The sequence below is a fragment of the Paroedura picta genome, chromosome 6 (assembly GCF_049243985.1).
Source record: "Paroedura picta isolate Pp20150507F chromosome 6, Ppicta_v3.0, whole genome shotgun sequence".
Taxonomy (NCBI): domain Eukaryota; kingdom Metazoa; phylum Chordata; class Lepidosauria; order Squamata; family Gekkonidae; genus Paroedura; species Paroedura picta.
Genome location: NC_135374.1, coordinates 84578529 through 84602283, shown reverse-complemented (window position 1 = coordinate 84602283; position 23755 = coordinate 84578529). Strand labels below are relative to the sequence as shown.

Sequence of the window (23755 nt, the reverse complement as noted above, 5' to 3'; positions counted from 1 at the left end):
CTCTGTTGTAATATTTTAATTACTTTAATATTTGTGGAGATGTTGTAAAACAAATGTCTTGTTTGCAGAAGCTACCTGAATCACCACAAAAAGACTCTTCAAAGGTCATAAAATTCTTAGATAGGACGCATGTGATAATCCTACTAAAGTATTCCATTGTAGGGTTGGGTGCTTTGGCGCTCGAAGTGGCCGTTCACTCCCAACGCAGCGAACGCCACGGGGGGAGGGGCGGAGATGCACGCCGGCGGGTGCACACACACAGGTGTGGAGCTCCACGCCTGCATGTGTGCACCTGCCGGCACTCCAACGCCTGCCCCTCCCCTCCCCCCCCCGCGGCACAGCACTGGCTGCGTTGGGAGTGAACAGCCGCTTCGGGCACCAAAACTCCCAACCCTATTGTATGTGCAATAGACATGACAGTCTACACACAACTAACACATTAATTCTGACAGGGGAATGTGCCCCATGAAGAAATTCTGTAAAGTGTGAAGTACCCCTGGTGTCTGTTAATACTTATTGTAATTGGTTCTACTATAACGAAATCACTTTGGGGGGAAGGGAAGCAGATCTCAGGCACTTCACACAGAGCAAGTGGGGGTCAGCGCACTTTCCTTCCAACCGCGTGCCAGAAGAGCTATGGGAAGGCGGCACTCATACACACCCTGGGGCTGTTTTGGCACTTGAATAGGCATGAAAGAGAAGAGCTCCATGCTGCTGGCCCAATGAAGATTGAACCCTCACAGCATTTTAAAACCACTTTAAAATGGCGACTGCAAACTTGTGGCAGCCATGAGTTCCCTGCTGTGTTTAGGTTAGCCCTAGGTCTTCTCATCTCATATAGCCAGCTAATCAGATTTGTATTTGAAGCAAGCCATAGTTTCATTTCATTAGAACTGTCAATGAGGACTGCAGAGGTTGGCTGGAATTCTGGTTTGCAGGATAACACAAATAATAGTTTGCTGGTTAGATTGTAACTAATTATCCCCCCCTTGTAAAAAATAATAGTTTGATAAACTGGTTGTGCAAGAAGGGAAGTTCACTCAGGAAGCCTTAGTTTGCCATTAATTCTGAAATACACCAATACAATGCATTGGTGTTTAATATGTATTGAATACAAATTCAATAGGATGGTTTTCCCCACTCATGATGGAATTGTCAGATTACAACAGTTTAATTCCACAGCAGTACAACACTTACCTGAAAATTATGTTCACTATAAAAATAAACTAACAGAATCGGAAGGGAAACAGGCTAAGGTATGCTTTCCTTGCTTTGGCCATCACTGCCTATTCTGGTTGCTTAGAAAAGAACACTACATTAAGCAAAGAGCAAAACAAGACTACTTGGAGTGCCCAGCCAGATAAGACAGGTAGCAGCAATGGTCTGCCTTTACCTAAAGAGGAAAGAGGATCTTCCTTGGATAACAGAAGTGGACAGTTTTGTATGTGTGGATGCTTAACAAGATCCCTCAACAGTTCTTGCTTTAAAAAGATCTGGTAGGCAGGAAAAGGCAAAATGCTTGCATACTGCTCTTTCCTTAGTGCAGGGAATTTGGGCTGCTTTTCCTTAGAAACCAGGAAAGACACAATTCCTATGGCTGTCCCCTATGAATTAAAGTCTAGACAAGAATTGAGCTGGCAGGATGAGTTTTGAGGAAAGTCTTCTTGCACATGTTCTGTAATTCTTACATTTCTTTGGAGAGTCCAAAACAAGCTCTAGCATGGAATTGGTGATCAAACAATTATAGGAACAGCATTGCTAGTCATCATGCTACTGAAAACAAAAATGGTTTACCAATGAGGCCAACCCTTGTAGGGGACTCACATGGGGGAGGGGGGCATTAAACTGTTTCAATGGATCATTATCCTGATGAGTTGAAAGTTCAGAAGTCCAGGGACTGGGTCACTGGGGGAAATAACTCTGGTGTTCTAGTTCAGTGGAACATAAAACTTATTTAACAGTCATAAACTCTTGCATTTTTTTTTCTGGTCAATGTGATACAATTTGAATGTTTGCACGTTTTGCAGTACCCCTGAACAGCTGCATAGATAAGCCAAGGAGATGTGCAGGTGAAACAATCCCCTTATCTCCACAGTGATTAGCCTAAACCCATGTAAACAAATGCCCTGTTCCTGTTTCAAAATCAGAGTGCCTACATGTCTCAAATCACCTTGGCGAAGAACAAGTTATTTAACCTGATGACCAGCAAAGCCAACAGAACTCATCAGATAGCATGGAGTCCCATAACAAAGGGGTCACTACAGTGTTGTTCTTTCGAGTGGTCATTCACTTTATATTCAAAGGTGAGGGACACAGAGTTAGTGAGAATAGGGCATATCTTAACTGGCTTCAAGGTCAGAGCAAGCAAAACATAAGAGCCCTGCTGGATTATACCAGAAGTCCATCTAGCCCTTATCATCAGATGCATCTGACAAAGGAAGCTCTGTTTACTGAAAGTTTACTTCCTGAAATACTTGTTGGCCTGCAAGGTGTTACTAGACCTAACTTCTCGTGTAGACTAACACAGCTACCGCCAAGAACTACTATAACATGATCTCTTACCATACTGGACTGGCATCTACTGAATATTCTTTGGATTTCCTCCATTTAAAAAGTCTAGATGCCCCTGAAGTTAAATCAGCATGGTGCAGGTACAGCTGTGCTTTATATAGCATTCACCTCACTTGCATTCATTAGGCTTGTGCGCTTCAGCTGCCGAAGTGGCCGTTCATGCCCGAAGCGGCCAGCGCCAAGGAATGGAGCAGAGGGGCAGCGCTGGCCGCTTCAGCGGCTGAAGTGCACAAGCCTATTCAGGATATTACCTGTTCTGCCACATTGCAGGTTAGAGGCAGTGACCTACAAAATGGCAGTGATTGATGCTCAGAATCTTTCCTTCCATATTGCTCTGTGCTACATCTGAAATGAATTTTCCAGTGTCACAATGAGATATCTTTCTCCCAAAGGCATTTTATTACAAAGTCCAACCATTCAACACAACATATAAAGCAACAAGGCATTTGGACTTGGGACAAGAAGCTAACTAGGTTTTAATAATGTTCCAAGTCATACAACACTCATGAAAGGCAAACTGTGAGCTTTGTGTGGTTTTACTATTAATGATGCCACTACATCATAGGGGGCAGTCTTCAGCAAGCGGAGGTCTAAAGCTCAAATGCAGAACACCCAGTTGCTTATTATTGGTATACTAGGGGTAAAGCCCGTATCCAGGAATACAACAGGTGCTAGAGCCTGGGGGTGGGAAGTAGAAGGCGAGGGTAGGCTTGCACATGAGTGCATGGGGATGAAGGGGTGTTTGTTGGTGGGGGATTTGTGGTGGTATGCATGCAAATGAGGGTGTGGAGGGGTAGGCAGGGGTGTGAAGAAAGTGTGCTGGGGAAGGCTTGTTGGCATTGGTCCCACCTGGAGACTGGCATCCCCAATCACAGTACCAGATAGATCACCCTTCAAAACACCCATTTTTTCTAAGGGAACTGATCTCTTGAGTCTGGAGCTGCATTCTGTGGAGCCCTCCCTTCTCCCTGGTGTTCCCCCTGGCCCTCCCCACTGTTTGTGGTTTAGACCGGGGCTGTCGGGCTTTTCTTGTCCTGAAGGCATACCTCAGAGTTGGCGGGAGGCAGTGTGGAGACACGTGCTGGCAGCCCTCATGTTAGGCAGGCAGGAGAGGCAGCCTAGTGGCTGGTGTGCCCCAGGGTCCGTAAGAGGGGGAGGGCAGCAGTTGGGGTGGTGGTGGGCAGGAACTCCCCCTCAGGGAAAACACAGGCTGGCTTCCCTAACCTCTGTAGGCAGGAGTCATTGCCCCAGGAGGGTGAAGAGCTCCCATGTACCCCTGGCAGTTCACTCACCTCAGGAGAGGTGTCTGAGGGGGCAGAGGCTGCAAAGAAGTGGCAAAATTGTGGGAAGACGCTTAGGGGTGTGAGTTCTGATTGGGCAGCCAGTGGGTGGACAGCCAATCAGAGGCATACAGATACCCATGTTGGACCTGACTGGCCCATAACCCTTAACATCACCTCCTTCCAGGACCCCTTACCCCTTTTATTTAGACGCTCATGGTTACAGTTCAGCAAGGAAAATACATAATTGGTCCTTCAGGGCACACCACACTCAGTCTATGGGGACACATTTCACATTGGAAGATACAGTGCAGGAGGCAAGGGTCTTGAGCCGAATCAGGGCTCCGTATACAGCAAAATGAAAATGCTCAGCAGTTCTGATCACAGTACTCCTAATGTCAAATCTCTTCAGCAGCTTTCTGAATCACGCACCTTGCTACCCATGAACCCTGATGACAAATCTCCTCAAACGCCTGGACATTTTGTTGTGAGAAGTGTCAATATTTTGTAGAGGAAAAGACCCAGGACTCTCAAAATGTATGTGTGCAGCTCCTGGAAAGAGCTGAGAAGGTGGATCAGGGATGATGAAGGGAAAGGCCTCCTCCTACTGCAGTAATGGGAATTTTCATACCTCTTGCAATTTTCTACTGCCAGCTGTGTCATCTTTTTCTATTTTGGCACCCCCTCAGGTGCTCTGGAGAGCCAGCTTGGTGTAGGGGTTAAACTCAATGGGCTTGTCTAACCTGGAAAACTGGGTTTGATTCCTCGTTCTTCCTCCACAGGCAGCCTGTAGGACGGCGTTAGGCTAGTCACACCTCTCTCAGAGCTCTCTCAGCCTCACCTACCTCACAGGGGTTCTCTTGTGGGGAGGGGAAGGGTAGGCAATTATAAGCTGCTTTGAGATTCCTTCAGGCAGTGAAAATCAGGGTATAAAACCCTTTTATCTGCAGCTTTGACTCCCTACTTTAGTTCCACCCTTTCCTTGGCTGGGCTTCACTGTGCACCTACTGTGTCCTTTGATTGCTGCTACCAGGAATGCCTGCTCTTAACATGTCAAGGTAGCAAAGGCTTTTGTTGCTCTGGGGGTTGAAGGAAAGAGAAAAAACACCTGAAGACGAGGAAGGCGTGGCTCTGTAGGAGTCAACTGAGGGCCCTGACGCTGAGGCACCGGACACAGAGAAATTACTTGGAAGTCTCTCTCCCTAGATCAGTTACTCCAAAACAATAGGTTCCAAGCTAAAAGGTGCACAAATCACACACACACACAAATATTTAGGGCCCCCGTGTTTCCCAGTGCATTTTGACTGCGAGTCCTTCTTAACAGCCACTGAGCGGCAGGCTCCGGCCGCAGCAAAACTCCTCTGTGTTGCAAACGCGCCTCCTACGCCGGGCCTCAAGCCTCGTGGGCCGGACTAGGCAGCCGGGAATGGCATGGTCGCCGCCGCCTCTGCCGCCTTCCGAGCGGGTGAGTGACCCTTGGCGCTCGTCGCTGCACACCGCGCGCCTCCCTTTTCAGGCAGTTCCTCCCGATCTGGCTTTCGTACTGCAGGCAGGGCCAGCGAACTCTACCCTCTTGCAGAGAGCGCTGCAAAGTCGACCTTACTGCAACAAAGACCCCCTCGCCAGGTCGGAAGAGCGAGCCTGGAGCGCTCTTTTGGCATCCCTGGCCCTTCTCCCAGGCCGAGCCCAGACCCTCCGGCCCCGCCCGCCTTGGAGCCCGCTCTTCGCCTGAGCTCGCTGCCCCGTGAGCATGGGCAGGAGACTCGTTTACTTTTTGCACCTCCTCTTGAAGAGGTCGACTTGGAACAACTCTCGTGTATGCTTTTCGCTAATTTAGTACGCACTTAATTTCTCCTTACATCTGTACTCTTATTGTTTTTGTTCCACTGTCTGAGGAAAGTTTTGGGCTCACATTTTTGCCTTGCGTCTTCAGGGTGGCACACTCCCAGGACTGTTGTAGTGTTAATTCGCCATAAATATGATTTGTGTTTGGTTGTAATATAAGGTGACCAGATTTTAATATTGGTAAAGCGAGGACACCATTGACCGGGGGAGGGGGTTCTTGATTAAAAATTTGGTCTATATGGAGCAACGAAAAGTTTCATAGAACACATAGAACGCATAAATAGTATTGTAATATAGATATTTTTAATTTCTACATATGTACAATTTGCCAGGTACCCCCAGATGTCCCTCCAAAAGTGGGACAATCTGATCACCTTATTGTAATATTGTGGTGGTTTTAATGATCCAAGACACTGTAGAGGCAAAACGGAAATATCCTAAATAAATAAACTTTCATGAGCCAAATCCCAACTGCAGATCTGTGCATTTTTATGTGTGTGTCTCCCTAGAAAATTAGAAAAACCCTAAATACCCCAAACAATAATAAGGGACACTTCCTTTCTGTTGTGAACTAACCAGTCCCTATGGAGTCTGAGTGTTCACAGAAATAAAATTGGTCTTTTCAAAATTTTTGTGCTAAAATGTTATCTGCAGGGAAAGGCATCAGTGTAACTTTAGATTTAGCTATATTGTATTGTGAGGTGTCTTTTATAACACTGTATATTAATTCGTCCTTGTTTAAATTTTGTTACATGTTTCAGAACACTTACACAGAACTACACCACACACAGACAAACACCACCCAATTCATGGGTAGAATACCAAACAAGGACTTTGAAGTTTGCCCTACTTTACTAGCTCACACAAAAAAATCGTATTCAGCAGGAATGTTGCAATGTTTGATTGTGATTAGCACTGCCAGCTACTTTAAGGTTGCTGATATTTCTTAAAAGGTAATTAGATTGGTCTGTAGAGCCAGGAAGGCTGGCCTTCAGTTTTGAGATTCTGACAGGAGCTGCAGTTTGGAAATCTCAACTGTTCCATAGAGCTTCTCCATCCAGAACTTCTGATCTAGTATTTACTCAACTGGTACTGGATTCTGTAAGGCATTTTTATCGCCTACTGTTGGTCTTCTAATTTATTTAATGCATCTTCAGAAACTCAGGGCAGATCACAAGGCTGTGCAAATATATAGAATTATTATATTATACATATATATATATAATATATAATTTCAGAACCGTATCAGAAACAAAACCTCAGGACACATTACTGTCAAAGCTAATTTTCTTCTTCTGTTTTGTTATTGTTTTATGGGAATGATGATTTTAGAGTGGCTTTGTGGATTGTCTTGTGCCTCATTTGATATTTTATCCTTTAAGCTTTTCTTTTATTGTGAGATTCTTTGGGTGTTCTTTGAAATGAAAAGGTGTACTGGCTTTGTTTGGATTGTGTTCTTAGAAAACATAAACCATTTATTTTGCTGCTCTGTAAAATGTGTTGTAGCTTGCACTAAACAGTATGTGTAAGCAAATTATGGGTTACATCATCATCTAATTTATACAAACATTTAGGGCCCAGGTTTACATAGAGTTGAAAAGGAATATTTCAGACCCTGAGATCACAGTGTCAAATGCACATAACCATGATGGTGGTGGAGGAGCAGCATATATACGTATTTGGTCAAATAGTTCTCAAATAAGGGACTTCCTGTGTAATAGATGTACTTCTAAAGACACAACATGTCTTTGCCAGTGTCTAGAATCTAGTGTTCTGGTACATGAACCTTAGAACCACAGAATTATAGAATCCTAGAGTTGGAAGGGACCCTACCTTACTTATTTCTAAGTGAAGATGTTGAGACTGGAATGTTAATTTGTTGATCTTCTGTTTCAGGTCAGCTGAATTTACACAAACGTTTCTTTTAATCGTTCCTGTTCTTTACCCACATTGCTGCTGTTCTCCAAAGGCAATGTCTTCTGTGAAAGTTGAGGTTGTTGTAAAACCATATTGTAAGCTTGGAGAGTCACCTTTATGGGAGGAGAAAGAAAATTCACTTCTCTTTGTGGATATAGTTGGCAAAAAGGTCTTCCGATGGAATTCCCTTACTAAGGAAGTACAAAGTATTCCTCTGGGTAAGAGCGAAACCGTCAAAACCAAAACCCTTTACTGAATTTGCTATTAGTTCTACTAAAACATTTTCTGAGCGATCTTCAGAATTAGGTGATCAGAAGCAGCATCACATGTCTTTAGGTACTCTCTGGAAGGTACCACAGAGATTGGGGAAGCTACTGGACTTTCCCCTGTGCTCTTGGGGCTCTTCTCTGCATTAAGAGCACTTTATAGTAATGAAGTATGAAAACTGCATAACAGATTAGAATGTTTCAGGAGGGCAGCTGTGTTGGTCTGCAGTGAAAAATGCAAGACTCCAGTCCAGCCCAGTTGCACCTTAAGGGCCAATAAGGTCAGAGTATAAGCTTTCAGAGCTCTATTCTTCAGATACTTGTAGGCATATAACAGGAGAGTTTGTGAACAGAGACATATGTGCTATGCAGTCAGGGGGAAATCTATTTTGAAGAATCTCACACAGAATCATTAATAAGAAAAAAATGACACAAACTTTAAAATTGTGGAGGAGTGGGGAATCAAACAGTTCTCCAGTTTAGAGGCTGCTGCTTTTAACCACCGCACCAAGGTGGTTCTCATAACAGAATGATTCCGGAAGACATAGGGGACTTACCACTGGGTATAGGACATATTCATCTGTTTGCTGCTCATATTATCCTGTTGTTTTCTGCTGATGTAATGCTTTTTCTCTGCATTATATCCGTACTCTGTTTGACATCTAATATGTTTGTTAACAGTGGGATGTATTCACTTGAAATTGAATTGCAGGAGAAACAACTTGGGTTCAATAAATATTTCTATATTTAATAATAGGCAAATAGATAATCAGTTGCTGACAGCAGTTAGCTGAGACCCTTCTGCCCCCAGCTGCACTCTGAAGCATGGAAGAATCTTAGGTCATGATAGTCTTTGAAGTAGAGCATTTGGATGTCTCTGTTTGCAGACCATAGAAAAGCATATCTAAACCATTTCAAAACTACATTACATTATACTAGTCATCGTTGCATTACCATCTACTTGCTCAAAACAACTATTCCAATAAAGAATTAAATTCAAATATAGGGGACATTTGGCCCAACATGGCTACCCACTTGAATCAGAATTCCCAGTGCAGAATTTGTGGAAATCTCTATCAAACGTCTGAATGTATGTCCAAGCAAGACTCACATATTAATCCTACACATATTTTGAGTATTTAAATTGCATTGAGACCAGTAGGATTTAAGTAGCTTAATTGTGAACAGAAAAACACTTATACTGAAAAACCTTATTGTGAATCACCCATTCAGGTCCTGTCTCATATTTATTTTGCCTAATTAAACGGGATATATATCTATGGATATGTAAAATAAATATGAGACGGTGTCTGAGTGTGTGTGTGTGTGTGTGTGTGTGTGTGTGTGTATGTATGCTTTCAAATCACAAGCCTGAGCCTTTTTCATCAGAGGTAATGTACGTGGATACCTAGGTATGGATAAGTAGGGGTAAGGCAATTGTATTACAAAGTGACACTAGGTCTAGAAATAAAAGACAGAGATTAGTGAAGTTACAATGTAGAAATGAAATGAAAACAAGACCCAAGGGCAAAAAAAAAAAAAAAATTCAGACTAAATTTGTCTAAGCTGGTAAGAAAATATATTAATTACAGAATTCAAGCCATATCCCATATATAAGCACTGTATTTTCTATTATTTTATTGTGTTCATATCCCACTATACTGCCTTTATGGATCTCAACATCTCCCATCTTCCAACAAATGTTTCTCAAGGCAGTATGGAAGCACTTACTGTGTTGCTGTTTTTTATATGCAACTTCTGATCCCTAATTCTCAGATGCTCCAGTCAGCTTGGTGGCTCTTCGCAAATGTGGTGGTTACATGATTACACAAGGAACTCAGTTTGCTGCTCTGAACTGGCAAGAGAGGTCCGTAACCACCATTAATTGTGTGGACAGGGATAAGTCCAACACTCGGTTCAATGACGGAAAGGTAGATCCTGCAGGAAGACTGTTTGCAGGTTGGTTAACCATGATTCACTTTCTTGAGTATTTAGTTCTGGTTGTAATAAATTGTATGGCTAGTTCCATTGCTTTGTAGTTGTTTTATGAACAGTAACCTCTCAGATCCATTATGTATGGGCCAGAATGCCTGTGCTGATGGTATCAGGACATTGGGGAAAATTCCCGATTATGCAAGCTCCCGCTGCCAGCACAGGCATGGCCCGGCCCAGGGCTGTTGCCCACATTATGGAAACGCCGGAACTTCCATAGTTTCCTGGATACCGCAAGCACATACAGGGGCCGTGGTGGGCTGGCGCTGTGCATAATTGCCAGCTATGGGCCTTTTGGCCTGCCCAGCTCTGACCTACGGTGTCCCTGCAGGGACACCGCATGCCCCTCTGGGCTCTGCAGAGGTCTGGAGCTGGCAGGGGAGTCCCTGTGCTCCCGCCATAGCGTGTGGAGGGCGCCCACCCCCACTCCCCCAGCCCCTCTCCACCTCCCCCCTCGGCCACTGCCACTTACCCTGCCCGGCAGCGTCCTGGTCCCGGCGCACAGCGCGTTTGCGCACGTTACACTGGGGCAGTCCCGTATGCCCTGCACCTGTGCGTACATGGGGAACGGCAAGGCGGCCGCCCAATGTAGCGGCTGCTGTGCATAATGGGTCTCAAAATGCACGGTGGACCTTGCTTGTAATGAAGGAAAAATTGAGAAACAGCCTTGTGGTAAACTGTGGAGATTCGCTATGCAAATGGAAAGATGTCAGAACCTTTGGAGATTCTGGCCTTCATCTATTCAGTTTATTATGATAGAAAATCAGCTTAGAACCTTGCCACATACAATACTAATACTAGCAAATAAACTTGAAAGCATCATTATAATCCAACCTTGTTTAAGCACTTAACCATCTGCTTACAGATGCTCCATACCTTCATATACAATTTTACGACATTGTGAGTTGTTTCTGAAGATCAGAGAGAACCAAAAAAGTGTAGAACTGCTCTGATCTTCCTAAGAAGATTACTAACATTAACATGATATATTGTGAGTGAATGTCACTCACTACAGAAGGAGCAGTGCAGTAGTATATGCTCTACAGCAGTGGTCTCCAACCCCTGGTCCGGGGACCGGTACTGGGCCGGAGATCAGTCGGTACCGGGCCGGGGCTCCTCCTCATCCTCCTCCCTGGCTGCTGCCTCAAGGTCTCACCTTTGGTGCTCTCCAGCAGCCGCCATGCCTGGGGCTCCCCCTTGGCGTGGCACTACACAGCTGCTGCTGGCAGTGCCCCCCAGTGGGCAGCAGAAAGTCAGGGGCACCGGCGGGAAAGCAAGTGGAGCAGGGGCTCATGCAGCGGCAACATTCCTTGGCAAAATGCTAACCCCCCCCAGGCCTCAGTAAAATTGTCAAGCGTTGACCGGTCCACGGTAATAAAAAGGTTGGGGACCACTGCTCTACAGTCTCAACCCTTCCCATTTGGCAGGGACACACCCAATGTAAATGAGGCATACAGAGGTGTCTGCTTTCCAGAAAGGCTGAGAGCAGGGCACTGAAAGTGTGCCAAAGTAAATATCCTTCAGTATTAAGGGACTCTTGGTGTTGTTAAACAATGTGCCACCAAGAAAGGGTTTTGGAGAGGTACGTTACAGTGGGATGCTGCTGCTGTGGCCAGGCCCTATCAGACTGAAGGGCCAGGTCCCAAAGCCGTTGCTTAAGTATTTCTTTGGCTTTCTGAAAGCCTAGCTATGACAAGACTGAAGGAGAGAAACCATATGCTTGCCATTTTTTAGTTCAACTGTTCTCAGCCAATTTGAGCAATAGTTATTTCAAAGAATAAGAGGGGTTAAGTCCCTGGGGTTACAGTTCAATTTAACCAGTATGTGTGCCTCAAATGAGACATCCCTGCTTCCAGCCTGAGGACAGCCATTGGTATAGATTGAGGGACTCCAAATATTCATCACAAAAACTTGGATGCTGCTTCCAAGGGGTGACAATCTTTGTAAAGACAGAGTTGGGAGCCATACATTGATGGGCAATCACCTTTCCCTGGAAAACATTGATTGCTGCAGAGATATAGGAAGTCCCTTTTCTAAAGACGAATCTCAGAACGTCTGAGGTGGTTCTGTGGGCAGCCAGTTGCTTTACTTGGGCTCTCCATGACTGTTGACTGGAAGACAATACCTAAATATGTAAAGGATTTAACCTGTTCAGTATCATGTCCCTCAGTCTGCCCTCTGTCTCTCATGCCTTTTGATAAAGGTGAGGCTGTGTATCAATAGAATTATTACTTAGAATTCCTGCATGTAAAGTTGAGTGGAAGGTGATCACTCAAATCTTCAATTCTTAGACTTCTAACATAATTTGGTATAGATGCTATTACCATGACACTCTTCCCTCTAGTGCTAATATATGTGAAACCCCCTTGAAGGAACTATTATTGCATGTCCATGTCTCCTTTAATAATATAATATCAAAAACAGTTTAAAATGTCTTCATCAAGAGTTTCCAACCAGCTATATTCCATGACAAAGAGTCATTTTATGTTATCCATTTTAATAGATGGGCCATTCTCTTGTGGGACTTTGTGTATAGACTCTGACTAAATTGGAAGTACTATAAAGTAAACCATCATATACTACTTCTGAGATTATTCTACAGCATCCAAGTCATAAGACTTGAGATTAAAGTTTGTTTTATCCAAGGGGGATTTGTCTTATTTTTCACAATCGGTTGGTGAGACCAAGCCTAATTATTTATGGTTTGCTACTGAGACTAGGGAAAAGCCATATTGGATCCTGTCTTTTATTGAAGAGGCCTTGGCCAAACCTGTCACATTCTTTCTTTTGCCCTTTGCTTGTTTCTAGGCACAATGGGTAATGAAGTTCGTCCAACAGTGATAGAGAAGAAACAAGGTTCTCTCTACACTCTCTTCCCTGACCACTCTGTAGTGAAAAACTTTGACTCTGTGGACATCTCCAATGGCTTGGATTGGTCTCTGGATAACAGAACATTCTTTTACATCGATAGCCTCTCGTACTCTGTGGATGCCTTTGACTATGATCTGCAAACAGGACAGATCTGTAAGGTTTCTTGTTTCAGGATCCATAAACTGTTCAACTGATTTTCTGTCAAGCATCATACTTGCTTTTATGAATATTTGCAATATTATAATACTTATAGAGGAGACACATTGGAATAATTCAGCTGCTTTTAAACTGTTCCACCTGAATATTAAAGACACAAATACATGTATTATGTAAGAAAACATAATGGTAATTCTTTAAAATGCATCTTTTTTGTCACAGAAAAGGCCAGTTAAACTGAATGGCCTAGGATAGAATTAAAGAATCACACATTAGCTTTGCTAATGAAAAGACTTCATATTTCTGATCCTGGTAGTTGCTTGTTACAGAGAACATTATTATTGAAAAAGTCATCATTACTGAAAAAGGCATTATTGAAAAACCGTGGTGATGTAGCAGTAAAAAGCTCTTGTCTGATTGTATACTGTCTTTTGTGTGCTATCTTCAGATGCAGTTAAGTTGACGTTAATATCTACAGATGACCTTGATAACACTGAAGATGTGCACTACCACTGTCCTTTGAAGTCAGCTTCCACTGCATTTTGCTAACAAAGGATCATGCTTCTTATCTGTTTTTGGCCTTCCAGCTAGCTAGTCCAGCTTGGCTTGCTAGTCTAGCACAAACACCGATTACTTGTGTCTACTTAACATGTATTCTTTGGAGGCCTGGATTAGCAATGGCAAGATGGCTAGTAATACCTCCACCTGCTGTACTTTCCATCCTGCTGTAAGGTCCCCTTGAATAAAATCAGATCTCTTTAAGACTTGCATTGTGCAAGTTAGAATCTGTGTTTGCCTGGCCCCAAGGTCACTGGGTGCCTCCTCCTGGATTCAGACCTGGACTCCTGTAAATACTTTGGCTTGGATCCTCTGAATGAGGTCTGTGAGGGTCTCTGCCATGAAGCATGATTCCTTGTGTGCTGGCACTCTGGTCTGTGCAAGGGCTGTTACCTTTGCACTAATGGTTATTCTAGCACTAGCGGATGGATGCTTCACAGCAGCGACTGGAATGCTGAAACTTATTCATAGGATCCAAGCCCAGTTGTTCAGATGTAAGTCACCTTCTCCCAAACACCTTGTCAGCCAATTAATTTTATGCTGATACAGTTAAACAGTTAATTACATGTAGAATAAATTGAAAAGGAAGAGGATGACATTCAATTCAATAAGAGATATTTACACAACAGTAGTCAGGTGTACTAAAACTATTCATAAAAGCATAGTTGAACAGGGCTGAATTACTCAATATTGAACTGGGCTGATTAGTTACAGAGGGAAGAATTCACAACCCAATCTTCCAGTCCCATCTCAGTAATTTCTTGTGCCCACATTATGCTGTTCCAGCTCCATGTACTGAGTAAATCTTTGTGGAATATTTTAGGCTGGGTGTGGCCCCCCTCCCTTTCCTGACACAATGCAGCAATATGGGAAAATCAAGCTTTGGAACGTTTTAGCCTTTCTTGTTTCAAGGAACTGTTGACTTATGAAGTTATGAAGTTGTGATTTATTCCCCAAATTGTGCCATTCTCTTTCTACAGCCAACCGCAGAAGTATATATAAGATGACAAAGGAGGACCACATCCCAGATGGGATGAGCATCGATACAGAAGGGAAACTCTGGGTTGCCTGTTACAATGGAGGACAAGTGATCCGTATAGATCCTGAGACAGGTAAGCAGCAGGAAAACACAGTACAGAGTGAGAGGGGATTTCATGATTGATTACACATGCACTCCCACCTGCACCATAGTCTTGATTTGAATCAGGGCCCTGCACACCTGGGAGATAAGTTCCTTCATACCCGATGCGAGACTTTCTGAGTCACGGATTGGAGTGAACCCAAGCATACTGTGAAAAATCAACATGTTTGGCTCACACAAATAGGCACAGGGGCAGATGATGTAGCTCATGCTTTAGTCAGAGGGTTTTTTCGATAAGAGTAGGTGGGAGCCTTCTGCTTACATATTTACACATGATGAATTATCACAAAATTATGCGCTGCTATCATTTCCTATATTAAAATTACTTATTTGAATTTGGAAGAAACAGTCAATTCAGAGAATACTAAGAACACCCCACGTTGACCAAAGAATCTTTTAATTGAAACACGGCTCAAAAGCTGAAAGAAGCATTTTTCATTACAGTCCTAATTATCACTATGTGTAGCAACTGCTGATTTGTACAAAGTGCCTTTCAACAATCAATACTGATGAAAATTAACCAAAATAATCAAGTTAGAACCATCCAAAATGACAGCAGAAAATATGAAGTGGTAGATCAGGCTTTCTTAACCAGGGTCTTGTGAAACCCTGGAGTTTCTTGATGGCCCTGGGTTTCCCAAATGGTTGGACGTTAATTGAGGCCTGGCAAGGCCACTGCTGGAGCTGCTCGGGGTGGTGGGAGCGCTGGTAGGTACTGGTTCGCCTTCTTATCCCTGGCAGAACCACCGAGGCCTGGCGAGGCTGCAGCTGAGGTTGCTTGGGGGCAGGGGCAAGTGCTGGTGGGGGCTCCATTCTTTCTTCATCCACCCCCACCGGGCCCACCGTCCCTGACCCTCCACCCTCTCTCTCAGCTCCCACTAACCAGGCTGGTACTTCTTCCAGATGGAAAAAGTTGGAGGGGGTGCGACCAGGGGCGGGACATCCCTCTTGACAGTTCATTGGGCATACTGCTAATCAGGGATGGGACAGCTGGGACATCCTACTTGATTGGTAGGCGATGAGCCCCAACTCCTTCCAGCACCCTATTACAGTTTTATTTATATGTTCAGATAATAAAGGTAAAGGTAAAGGTATCCCCTGTGCAAGCACCGAGTCATGTCTGACCCTTGGGGTGACGCCCTCTAGCGTTTTCATGGCAGACTCAATACGGGGTGGTTTGCCAGTGCCTTCCCCAGTCATTACCGTTTACCCCCCAGCAAGCTGGGTACTCATTTTACCGACCTCGGAAGGATGGAAGGCTGAGTCAACCTTGAGCCGGCTGCTGGGATTGAACTCCCAACCTCATGGGCAAAGCTTTCAGGCGGCTGCCTTACCACTCTGCGCCACAAGAGGCTCAGATAATATCATTGTTCAAAACTCAATAAACACCTCCAAAAGTGGATGAAAGTGAAAGTTTGTTGTATGGTCAACACAACAATGAACATCCCAAGAAGAGAATTCATAAATTTGTGTTACCAAGGAGAAAGGCCTATTCACAAGCATCAGGCATCTCCCTTCTTTAGGTGGGAGTACCAGAGAACATCTACCGAGAAAGACTTCACAGAAACTTTAAGCAGCCTTTTTTCCTTTTTAAGAAAGCATGACTGGAAAATTCTGGCTTTAAGTCAGGAGGGCATAGGCCTTTGATACCAAGTATAACATGTGACCAAGCGATAGAAATCCAGATCCACACTCCATACATCATCTTTAGCCTCCAGCACTTACCTTGGATATTAGAAGGACAAATGTATGTATATTATATGGGGAAATTGGGGGTCAGTGGGTCTCTTGGAGATTCTGAACTGAGCACATTTCAACTGATGAGTTTGGTCCTAAGATGGAATATATGTGTTTTAATAGGAAAACGTATGCAGATTGTGCAGCTGCCTGTTAAAGAGACTACTTCCTGCTGTTTTGGTGGGCCTGATTATTCAGAATTGTATGTCACTTCTGCTTCCCAAGAGATGGATGTGGGGCCACAGGCTGGCAATGTTTTCAAGGTGAATTAATAGTTTCAGTGGTTTTGAATTGATGGGGTATATGATAGGCTACAATGAAATGAAGCATGTTCATTTTACAATTTATCATTTGGATCCTGTGCTATGCAAACAAAGAGGCCCTTGCACAGAACTTCCAACCTCCTTCCTTCTGCTGCAGCCTGCCATGACCTTGGAAACTCTGTCCTTGTGGGTTGGTGGACTTCCACAAAGAGTGTGAGTGACAAGTGGGCTCTGTGTCTGAAGTGGGGATGGAGAACTGGCGAAAATCCTCTTCTTCCACTGGCTGGAACACTTTAAATCTGTTTTTATAAGACTGATTCCAATTGACTGGTTTTCTTAAAACATTTTTCTTAAAACATGCTGCAGCTCTAATAAGGCTAGAATTCTTATTGACGGGTTTTTTTTGTTGAAGTCTGTGGGGAACAAACTAAATATATCAGAATAGATGCAGCAAACGTTTGTTGGAACAAATGATTTCTAGTTAATTACCAGATATGTTGATGACTCTTGTGTTCTCTATCTTGCGTTTTTGAAAACAGATAACTGGACTTGGAGTGAAGGGACTCCCGCCATGCTCATATGCAGGTTAGCAATTAACCTTTAAACAGAAAACCAGCACCGAGAATAACAACAACAAAAGGAAATCTCAAAGATTTGCAAGTTTGGAAGTCTTTTATCTCCTGGTGTGACACAGAGAAAGTAAAATGGAACATCACACAAATGTATGAGAACATTTTAAATTTACCAACATATTGTTTATGGCCTTTTTTGTTTTTGAATCCATTCCCTTCCTAATAAAGGTTGAAGCATGTTACAATAAATGTGGGAATGGCTTTCAGAACTGTGTTCAAGCACTGAGTATTCCCCCAAAAGACTTGAAAACAGAGTCATAGCTGTCCTCTGGTAAACAGCTACATTTGTTTCACTCAGTTTCATTCATCTAGCATTTCTTCAAGCTATTGCATACCTGCTCTGGCCATGCAAGGCCATTCTTTATCTAAGGCATTGATTTTGCGGTTACCTCCAGCACAATGGGTGAGATTCAGTGGGTGTTTCTGTGATCAAGAAGGGGAGAACACAAGCTTCTCACTTCCTGCTGCAGCCCTAAATGACCCTGGGGGTACCTCAGAGCTGCATTGAGTGGGAGACGTTTTGAATCCATTGAATCAAAGGTGTCATCCCTATCACAGCACTTTCCTAAACTGTGGGCTTCAATAATGGCCAATGTGTACTCTGACAAATCAAACTACCATACAGGATGCATCCACCATGCTGTGGCATCAGGATGGGAATGAAATCCACCACCATCACCAAGAATATAAGGTTGCCTGGGGCTTCCATGACACACCTGCTGACAGGCCCAGGGGAATATGAAAAGTGATGCCATTCCCCTGGAATTACAATTTTATCCATGAGTTTTGACTGACTATATAAAGGGGAGGGCAGGACCCCAAGGGAAATATTAACTGGGCTAATTAGGTACAAGGGGAATACTACTTGCCTTAGAAAGAAATTATTCCCTAACCTTGTGTTCTTATGAGTCTTCATGAAATGTGTTTCTTGCACAAGGAGATTAGTCCTTAGATGTATTTGTGAATCTCTTTGTCTTTTAGCAGGACTATTTTGCACTATAATATTTGAAGTCATGGGTTAATTTATTCCAAAACAAACTAAATATAAAAACAAAAACTCTTTGTTCAAGAATTTTTTTAACCATATAGGTTTAATTGGGTTTCATTCTGTCTTGTCCCCTGATATGTTCCTCCAGGGACAGCTTATACATGAGTAATAAAGGATAATTTTTTATCAGTGCTTCGAGGTAGTACAATTCCTGTGCCTCTCTTATGTAAAAGTCTGGACAGAAAATCCCCGAAACTGCTACTTTATGCTTCCGAGCTTATCAAGAGACTGGGAACATATTCCTTACAAATATCAAAAGGGTACGTTCCCAAAGAGACCGGCATCTTGCTTTCCCTGCCTTGCACAATGTACTTGTATGGGCGAGAATGAAGTCTACTCCCCTGCCAGCACCCTAAAAATAGTTTTTTTCATCTCTAATGACCATTAGCAGCATGTGTTTGGGGTTTCCAGATGCAAAGGAAAGGACATTAGGGGTTCATTAATATGCCTTGGTGCTATGAACGATGAGCCAGGAGAATTATAAATTGCTAATAAATATAACCACAACTCTGTTATTCACCACACACACAAAAGCCCAATAAATTATTAAGTCTTTGTGATGGAGTCTTCCCAATGGGAGGAAGAGGCCTCCAATCAACACTCAACTCATAACCTGCAGCCCCAGGTTTCATGCAGAGATGCCTGCAGGATGGATTATTAAGCATTGGAAGGGAGCTATTGAGGCAGCTAATATTTTGATACCTAAAGGGTCCCTTCAGCTCTCCATCTGGGTCACAACATCCACAGAGTGGTCTTGTTACTTTAATCTGGTTGCTTGTCACTGCTGAAGAATCGCCACACCCAGGACTGTCAACCTTCTTTGTTGGTTTCCATTTGGCCAATGTTTGTTAGAAAGCAACTCACCTATCCTTGGACCTGCCCAAGGCAAATTAGTAGGATTTCATAAGTAGCTTTTTTTCTCATGGCTCGAATAGAGTTAGAAAAGAACTCCACAACAGGAAAAGCCACACCAAGAGGATAAGCTGCTACATCCTACAGGTATTTCTTTGAGATCAGGCTGTAGAGTCACATATTCCTTCACAAAAAGCCTGAGGAATCCCTCAAGTTGTCCTCAGCTAGTCAAGTAGCTCTTCTGAGTACTATAAGGTAAGATAATTTTTCCTGGGCTGTCAATGAAAGGGACGGAACAAGATGTCTTGGAGGACAATTTTTAAATTTGGCAAAGTGAATAAGGGAGATGGTGGTAATTTTATAGGTGTAAGGATCCTGAAGACAAAAATAACTTTGCAAGAAGAAATAATTGAATTTCTCCTGACGAGTTGGTTGGCCTGGGTTGTGCTGCTTTCTGTGTGCATACATTCCAATTTCTGGTCTGAAGAACTGATTAAAACCCAAAATATCCTGTTGTGAAGGAGTATCACAAGTGGCAAAAGTACTTCCTGATGCTCAAAACGGCGATTAAGAGAGGCTGTTTTAAGATGTAGCAGGTATTACAAGACAGCCTGAGAAGAAACTGATAAAAAGTCACTTGATAAGCATGCTTGATTCATGTGACTGCTGACAAGGTACAAATCACCGTCTGCCTATGCCAAGATGCAAGTAATATCTGCTAATTATCACTCAATCTAAAACATTTTGGTGGTGGCCATAAAATCACAGCTTACTTATGGTGACCTCTTGGGGATTTCTAGGCAAGAAATGATCAGAGGTGATTTGTTATTGCCTGCCTTGGTATTCCTTGGTGGTTTCCTATCCAAATACTGGCCTGCACCAATCCTGCTTAGCTTCCAAGAATAATGTGCCAGGGTGGCCTGGGCTTTCCAGGGGATTGCAGGCTAATATGTACACACAAAACCTACCAGGATAGTGTTCTGTAAAGACCAATAACCATTACACAGTACTAGCTCTCAGGCAGTGATTACATCTGCGTCATTTACAAATATTCAGGAAAATGTAACAAAGCACTCCTACTAGCAGCAGATCAAATTTCTGACATGACAGATGAGAGATAGAGGACCATTTCCGCATGGGGAACTTGGCAGCCCGGCTCCAGTACGAGAGCACGAATCAGGGGTGGATGAGGTGCACCGGGCCAAACGCTCCCTCGTGCAGGAGCAGGAAGAGGCAGGCCAACCTGCCCTGCCCTGGCTCAAACTTCAGCCTGCAGCTTGGCTCTGCCTCCGGTGCGGAAACATTCACTTGTAACCCCAGAAGCTTCCTTTTCAGCTGCTCACACAATTTCTGTCCTTTCCAAATGCTGCCATCTGCTGTTCTTTTGGTACAACTGTAGGCTCCTTTTAGCAGAAGGGATGAAACCTTGTCCAAGCACTGAAAGGTCGTAGTCTGCCTTTCCCACTGGGACTCAAGGCAGATTACGAGGAATGAGTCAATACAGTCAACAAAACAGGACTTTCAAGAAACAATGCAATAGGATTACTGCTGTAGAAATTTGAACCAACCAAAAATGTCAAAGTATGCAAAACAAAATAACCTGAGCCTAGATAAATGACATCACAAACCACAAGTATCCAATGAATCTCTATAAATCTTAAGTTGTGTCATAACCAAGAGGAAAGGGGGGATATAAATGGTTTAATAAATGAATGATAAAATTGTAAAAAAAATGGTGAGGGGTGGGTAGACCCTGCCAAATAAATAATACCAAGATAAACCAAATCAAAATAAATAGATGATAATAAAGAAAGCCTCGTAACCACAACCATGGTGGTAAATGACTAAATGTCCATTTGGTTGCCTCATAACTGATGAACATTTTATAAATGAAGAAATAGGGAAAGGAAGGAAGGTCTTCACACAAAATGGAGAGAGAGGTGAAAGGAAGGTGGGGGAAGTGGACGCTGCAGCCACACATATTTCCCTGCCATTTCATGGGCACTTGATCCCCTTAGTAAGCAACTACAGCCCTGCCTTGCTGCCCCCTGAGGGCGGACATTTGATGGGCACCATGGAAACGGGCTGTGGTAATGTGCTTCCACCTCCACTAGAAGTCTTTGGGCAGTTCTGGATCACCCGCCTCTGAGACAATAACTTCTTATCTATTAGGTCTGACTGAAGAAACATCCACAGCCAATAAATAACAATCGTTGAAGGCCAAAACTTTTTTCATGTGCCTTTTTAAGGCCAAGCCATAAGCATTCACTGTAATTAGACAGTGAGCTCCTAACTGGATTCCTATCAGAAGGTGAAGGACAGAAAAAATGGATCTAACTTCTTAGGGAATAGATATGAGGCATGTTTTTTATCTACATCTAATTTGGGGGGCACTATTTCAGGGACAGCCGAACCATGCTGAATGTGCTATTCCTTCTACAGGTGATTGCAGAGCCGTGTACAAGATGGAGAAGGAGGAAGCAATGCCTGATGGGATGTGCATTGATGTGGAAGGGAAACTTTGGGTAGCCTGCATTGATGGTGGGCGAGTGATCCGTATTGACCCCGAGACAGGTAAAAGATTAGTGAGAAGGCGATGTTTATCTGAGCCAAGTGTGGGGAGTGTTTGCAAACTGCATTTTCACCTTTGCATTTATTTAAGACATATTGGAAAATGTTCATGAAATGTCTTTAGATGTTTTTCTGTTGATGATCACAAGGAAGCTTTTGAATGAACACCTGAGTAGTGTGTTGTTTTCAAAGCACATTTTTCTCCGTAACACATTATGGTTATTATTTATGGCCATGAGATTTATGAGAAAGAAGAGCTGTTACTGGCCACAATGACACCTCAAAGCAGCTTTGTGTATGGTTTATTTTAATTCTGTTATCTTTTTACCTCTTAAAGGTTCACACCAACTGTTTTAGAATGTTACATCTGAGGGAATTGAACTTTATGTACTAGGGGAGTATGCCCCCCACCATCCTCCTAATATTTGTGGTTACCACTTACAGTATTTGCTGGCGTATAAGACTACTTTTCCCCCCTGAAAAACATGCCTCCAAGAGGGGGGGTCATAGCTGTTGGGAGTTGGGACAGACATAGCTGCGCATAGTGGCCCATAGTACTGTATTTTGAGTGGAAATGTTGGGGGGTCGTCTTATACGCCCAGTCGTCTTATACGCCGGCAAATACGGTAATCAGAACAGGGTATCATAGAGCCCTATTCAATGAATATCATAATTTCCATATTTTGAAAAGCAAAAGAGGACATATTTCCTGACTAATTCATACAAGTGATTAGTATGACAAAACTCATTTTAAATACCCCTATTTAAGCTGTGATAATCGCTATTAACTAGGAATATTCCTAACCTTCCAAGTGGACATTTTCATCAGTTTTTATAAAGGAGTCCCAAAGAGGATGGACACCAAAACCAGAGTACATATCTAGAGGAGATCAGGGCTCTGATTGTCAAACGTACAGGAAACTCACAACAAACTTCTTAAAAAGAGTTTTATTGGATAGTACTATACGAAAGAGGCTACAAAGTCAAATCTGACCAGAGGCCAGATTTGCCCCAGCTTATCAATACATTTCTCCCGCCCAAAACTTGACAGTTCCCAGGGGAGGGGGCAGGAGAAAGAAGGAGAGAAAAGGCAGATGTATAACATAAACAATATTTCACTCTCACAACCTTGAGAGGGTGACAACAATCCCGTGAGCCCACAACAAGATAAGGTTAACATAACATCACTACTCAGTTTTATGGCTAAAAAACTACAAGGCCTGGAGCAAGCAGGCGCCAGGTCCAATTAAGTAATATAACTGACATGGAAGAACTCAGGCTAATTTATGACAGAGATTCTACAATCCTGACATCCCTCCACACTAAAATTAACTTTTCCCCCACCTAGCCGGCATCTACAGGACGAGGGCAGTCCGGGAAAGCACGATGGAAAGCCCGGAGAAGGCGGGGTGCTTTTACGTTTACAGCCTCCACCCACTCCTTGTCTCCTGAAGGGAATTCCTTCCAGTCAACCAAATATTGGAGACGACCCTTGTGTACTCGAGAGTCCAGAATCTGGTTGACCTCATAGTGGGTGTCTTTATCGATGTAAATCGGCACAGGTGTAGCTGGAGGGGGGTGCCACTCGTCCGGGGCAGGGGCGCTCCGCAGCAGGCTGGAATGAAAAACCGGATGCACATTCCTGTAAGTTTTTGGCAAAGCAAGCTCCACAGTGACAGCATTAATCAGTTTCACCACCTTGAAGGGTCCCACATACTTGGGACCAAGTTTCTTTGATTTTTGTTGACAACGTAAGTTCTTGGTGGACAAATAGGCCAAGTCTCCCACTTTCCATACGGGCACAGGTGCCCGTTTTTTGTCTGCCTGGGATTTATAAGCTTGTTTAGCGTCTTTGAGGCAAGCAACAATCGTTGGCCACCCTGCATTAATTGATTCGGCCCATTTCTTGACATCAGGAGCTTCAGGGGAATTCAGCTCCCAGGTGGGAGCAGCCACTAAATTAGTCCCGTACACCACCTCAAAGGGGGACACCCCCGTGGAAGAATGGGTCCCATTATTGTAGGCAAACTCGGCTAGAGGCAACAGGGCAACCCA

The 23755-nt window shown here is 43.5% G+C and overlaps 1 protein-coding gene across 3 annotated transcripts; it reads left to right on the top strand.

Moving 5' to 3' along the window:
- Positions 1-5103: 5103 nt before the first annotated feature.
- On the top strand, positions 5104-17418 carry LOC143840186 (regucalcin-like). 3 transcript variants are annotated; one of them, XM_077343381.1, is made up of 7 exons: positions 5104-5316; positions 7593-7831; positions 9656-9838; positions 12680-12895; positions 14437-14568; positions 16458-16597; positions 17137-17418. In XM_077343381.1, the coding sequence occupies exons 2-7, from the start codon at positions 7669-7671 to the stop codon at positions 17185-17187; spliced, it is 885 nt and encodes a 294-aa protein (XP_077199496.1). In that variant the 5' UTR covers positions 5104-5316; positions 7593-7668; the 3' UTR covers positions 17188-17418. The 3 variants fall into 3 exon arrangements, with proteins under 3 accessions (XP_077199496.1, XP_077199495.1, XP_077199497.1); XM_077343380.1 differs by lacking the exon at positions 5104-5316 and adding an exon at positions 6657-6797; XM_077343382.1 differs by lacking the exon at positions 5104-5316 and adding an exon at positions 6674-6785.
- The last annotated feature ends 6337 nt before the right edge of the window (positions 17419-23755 follow it).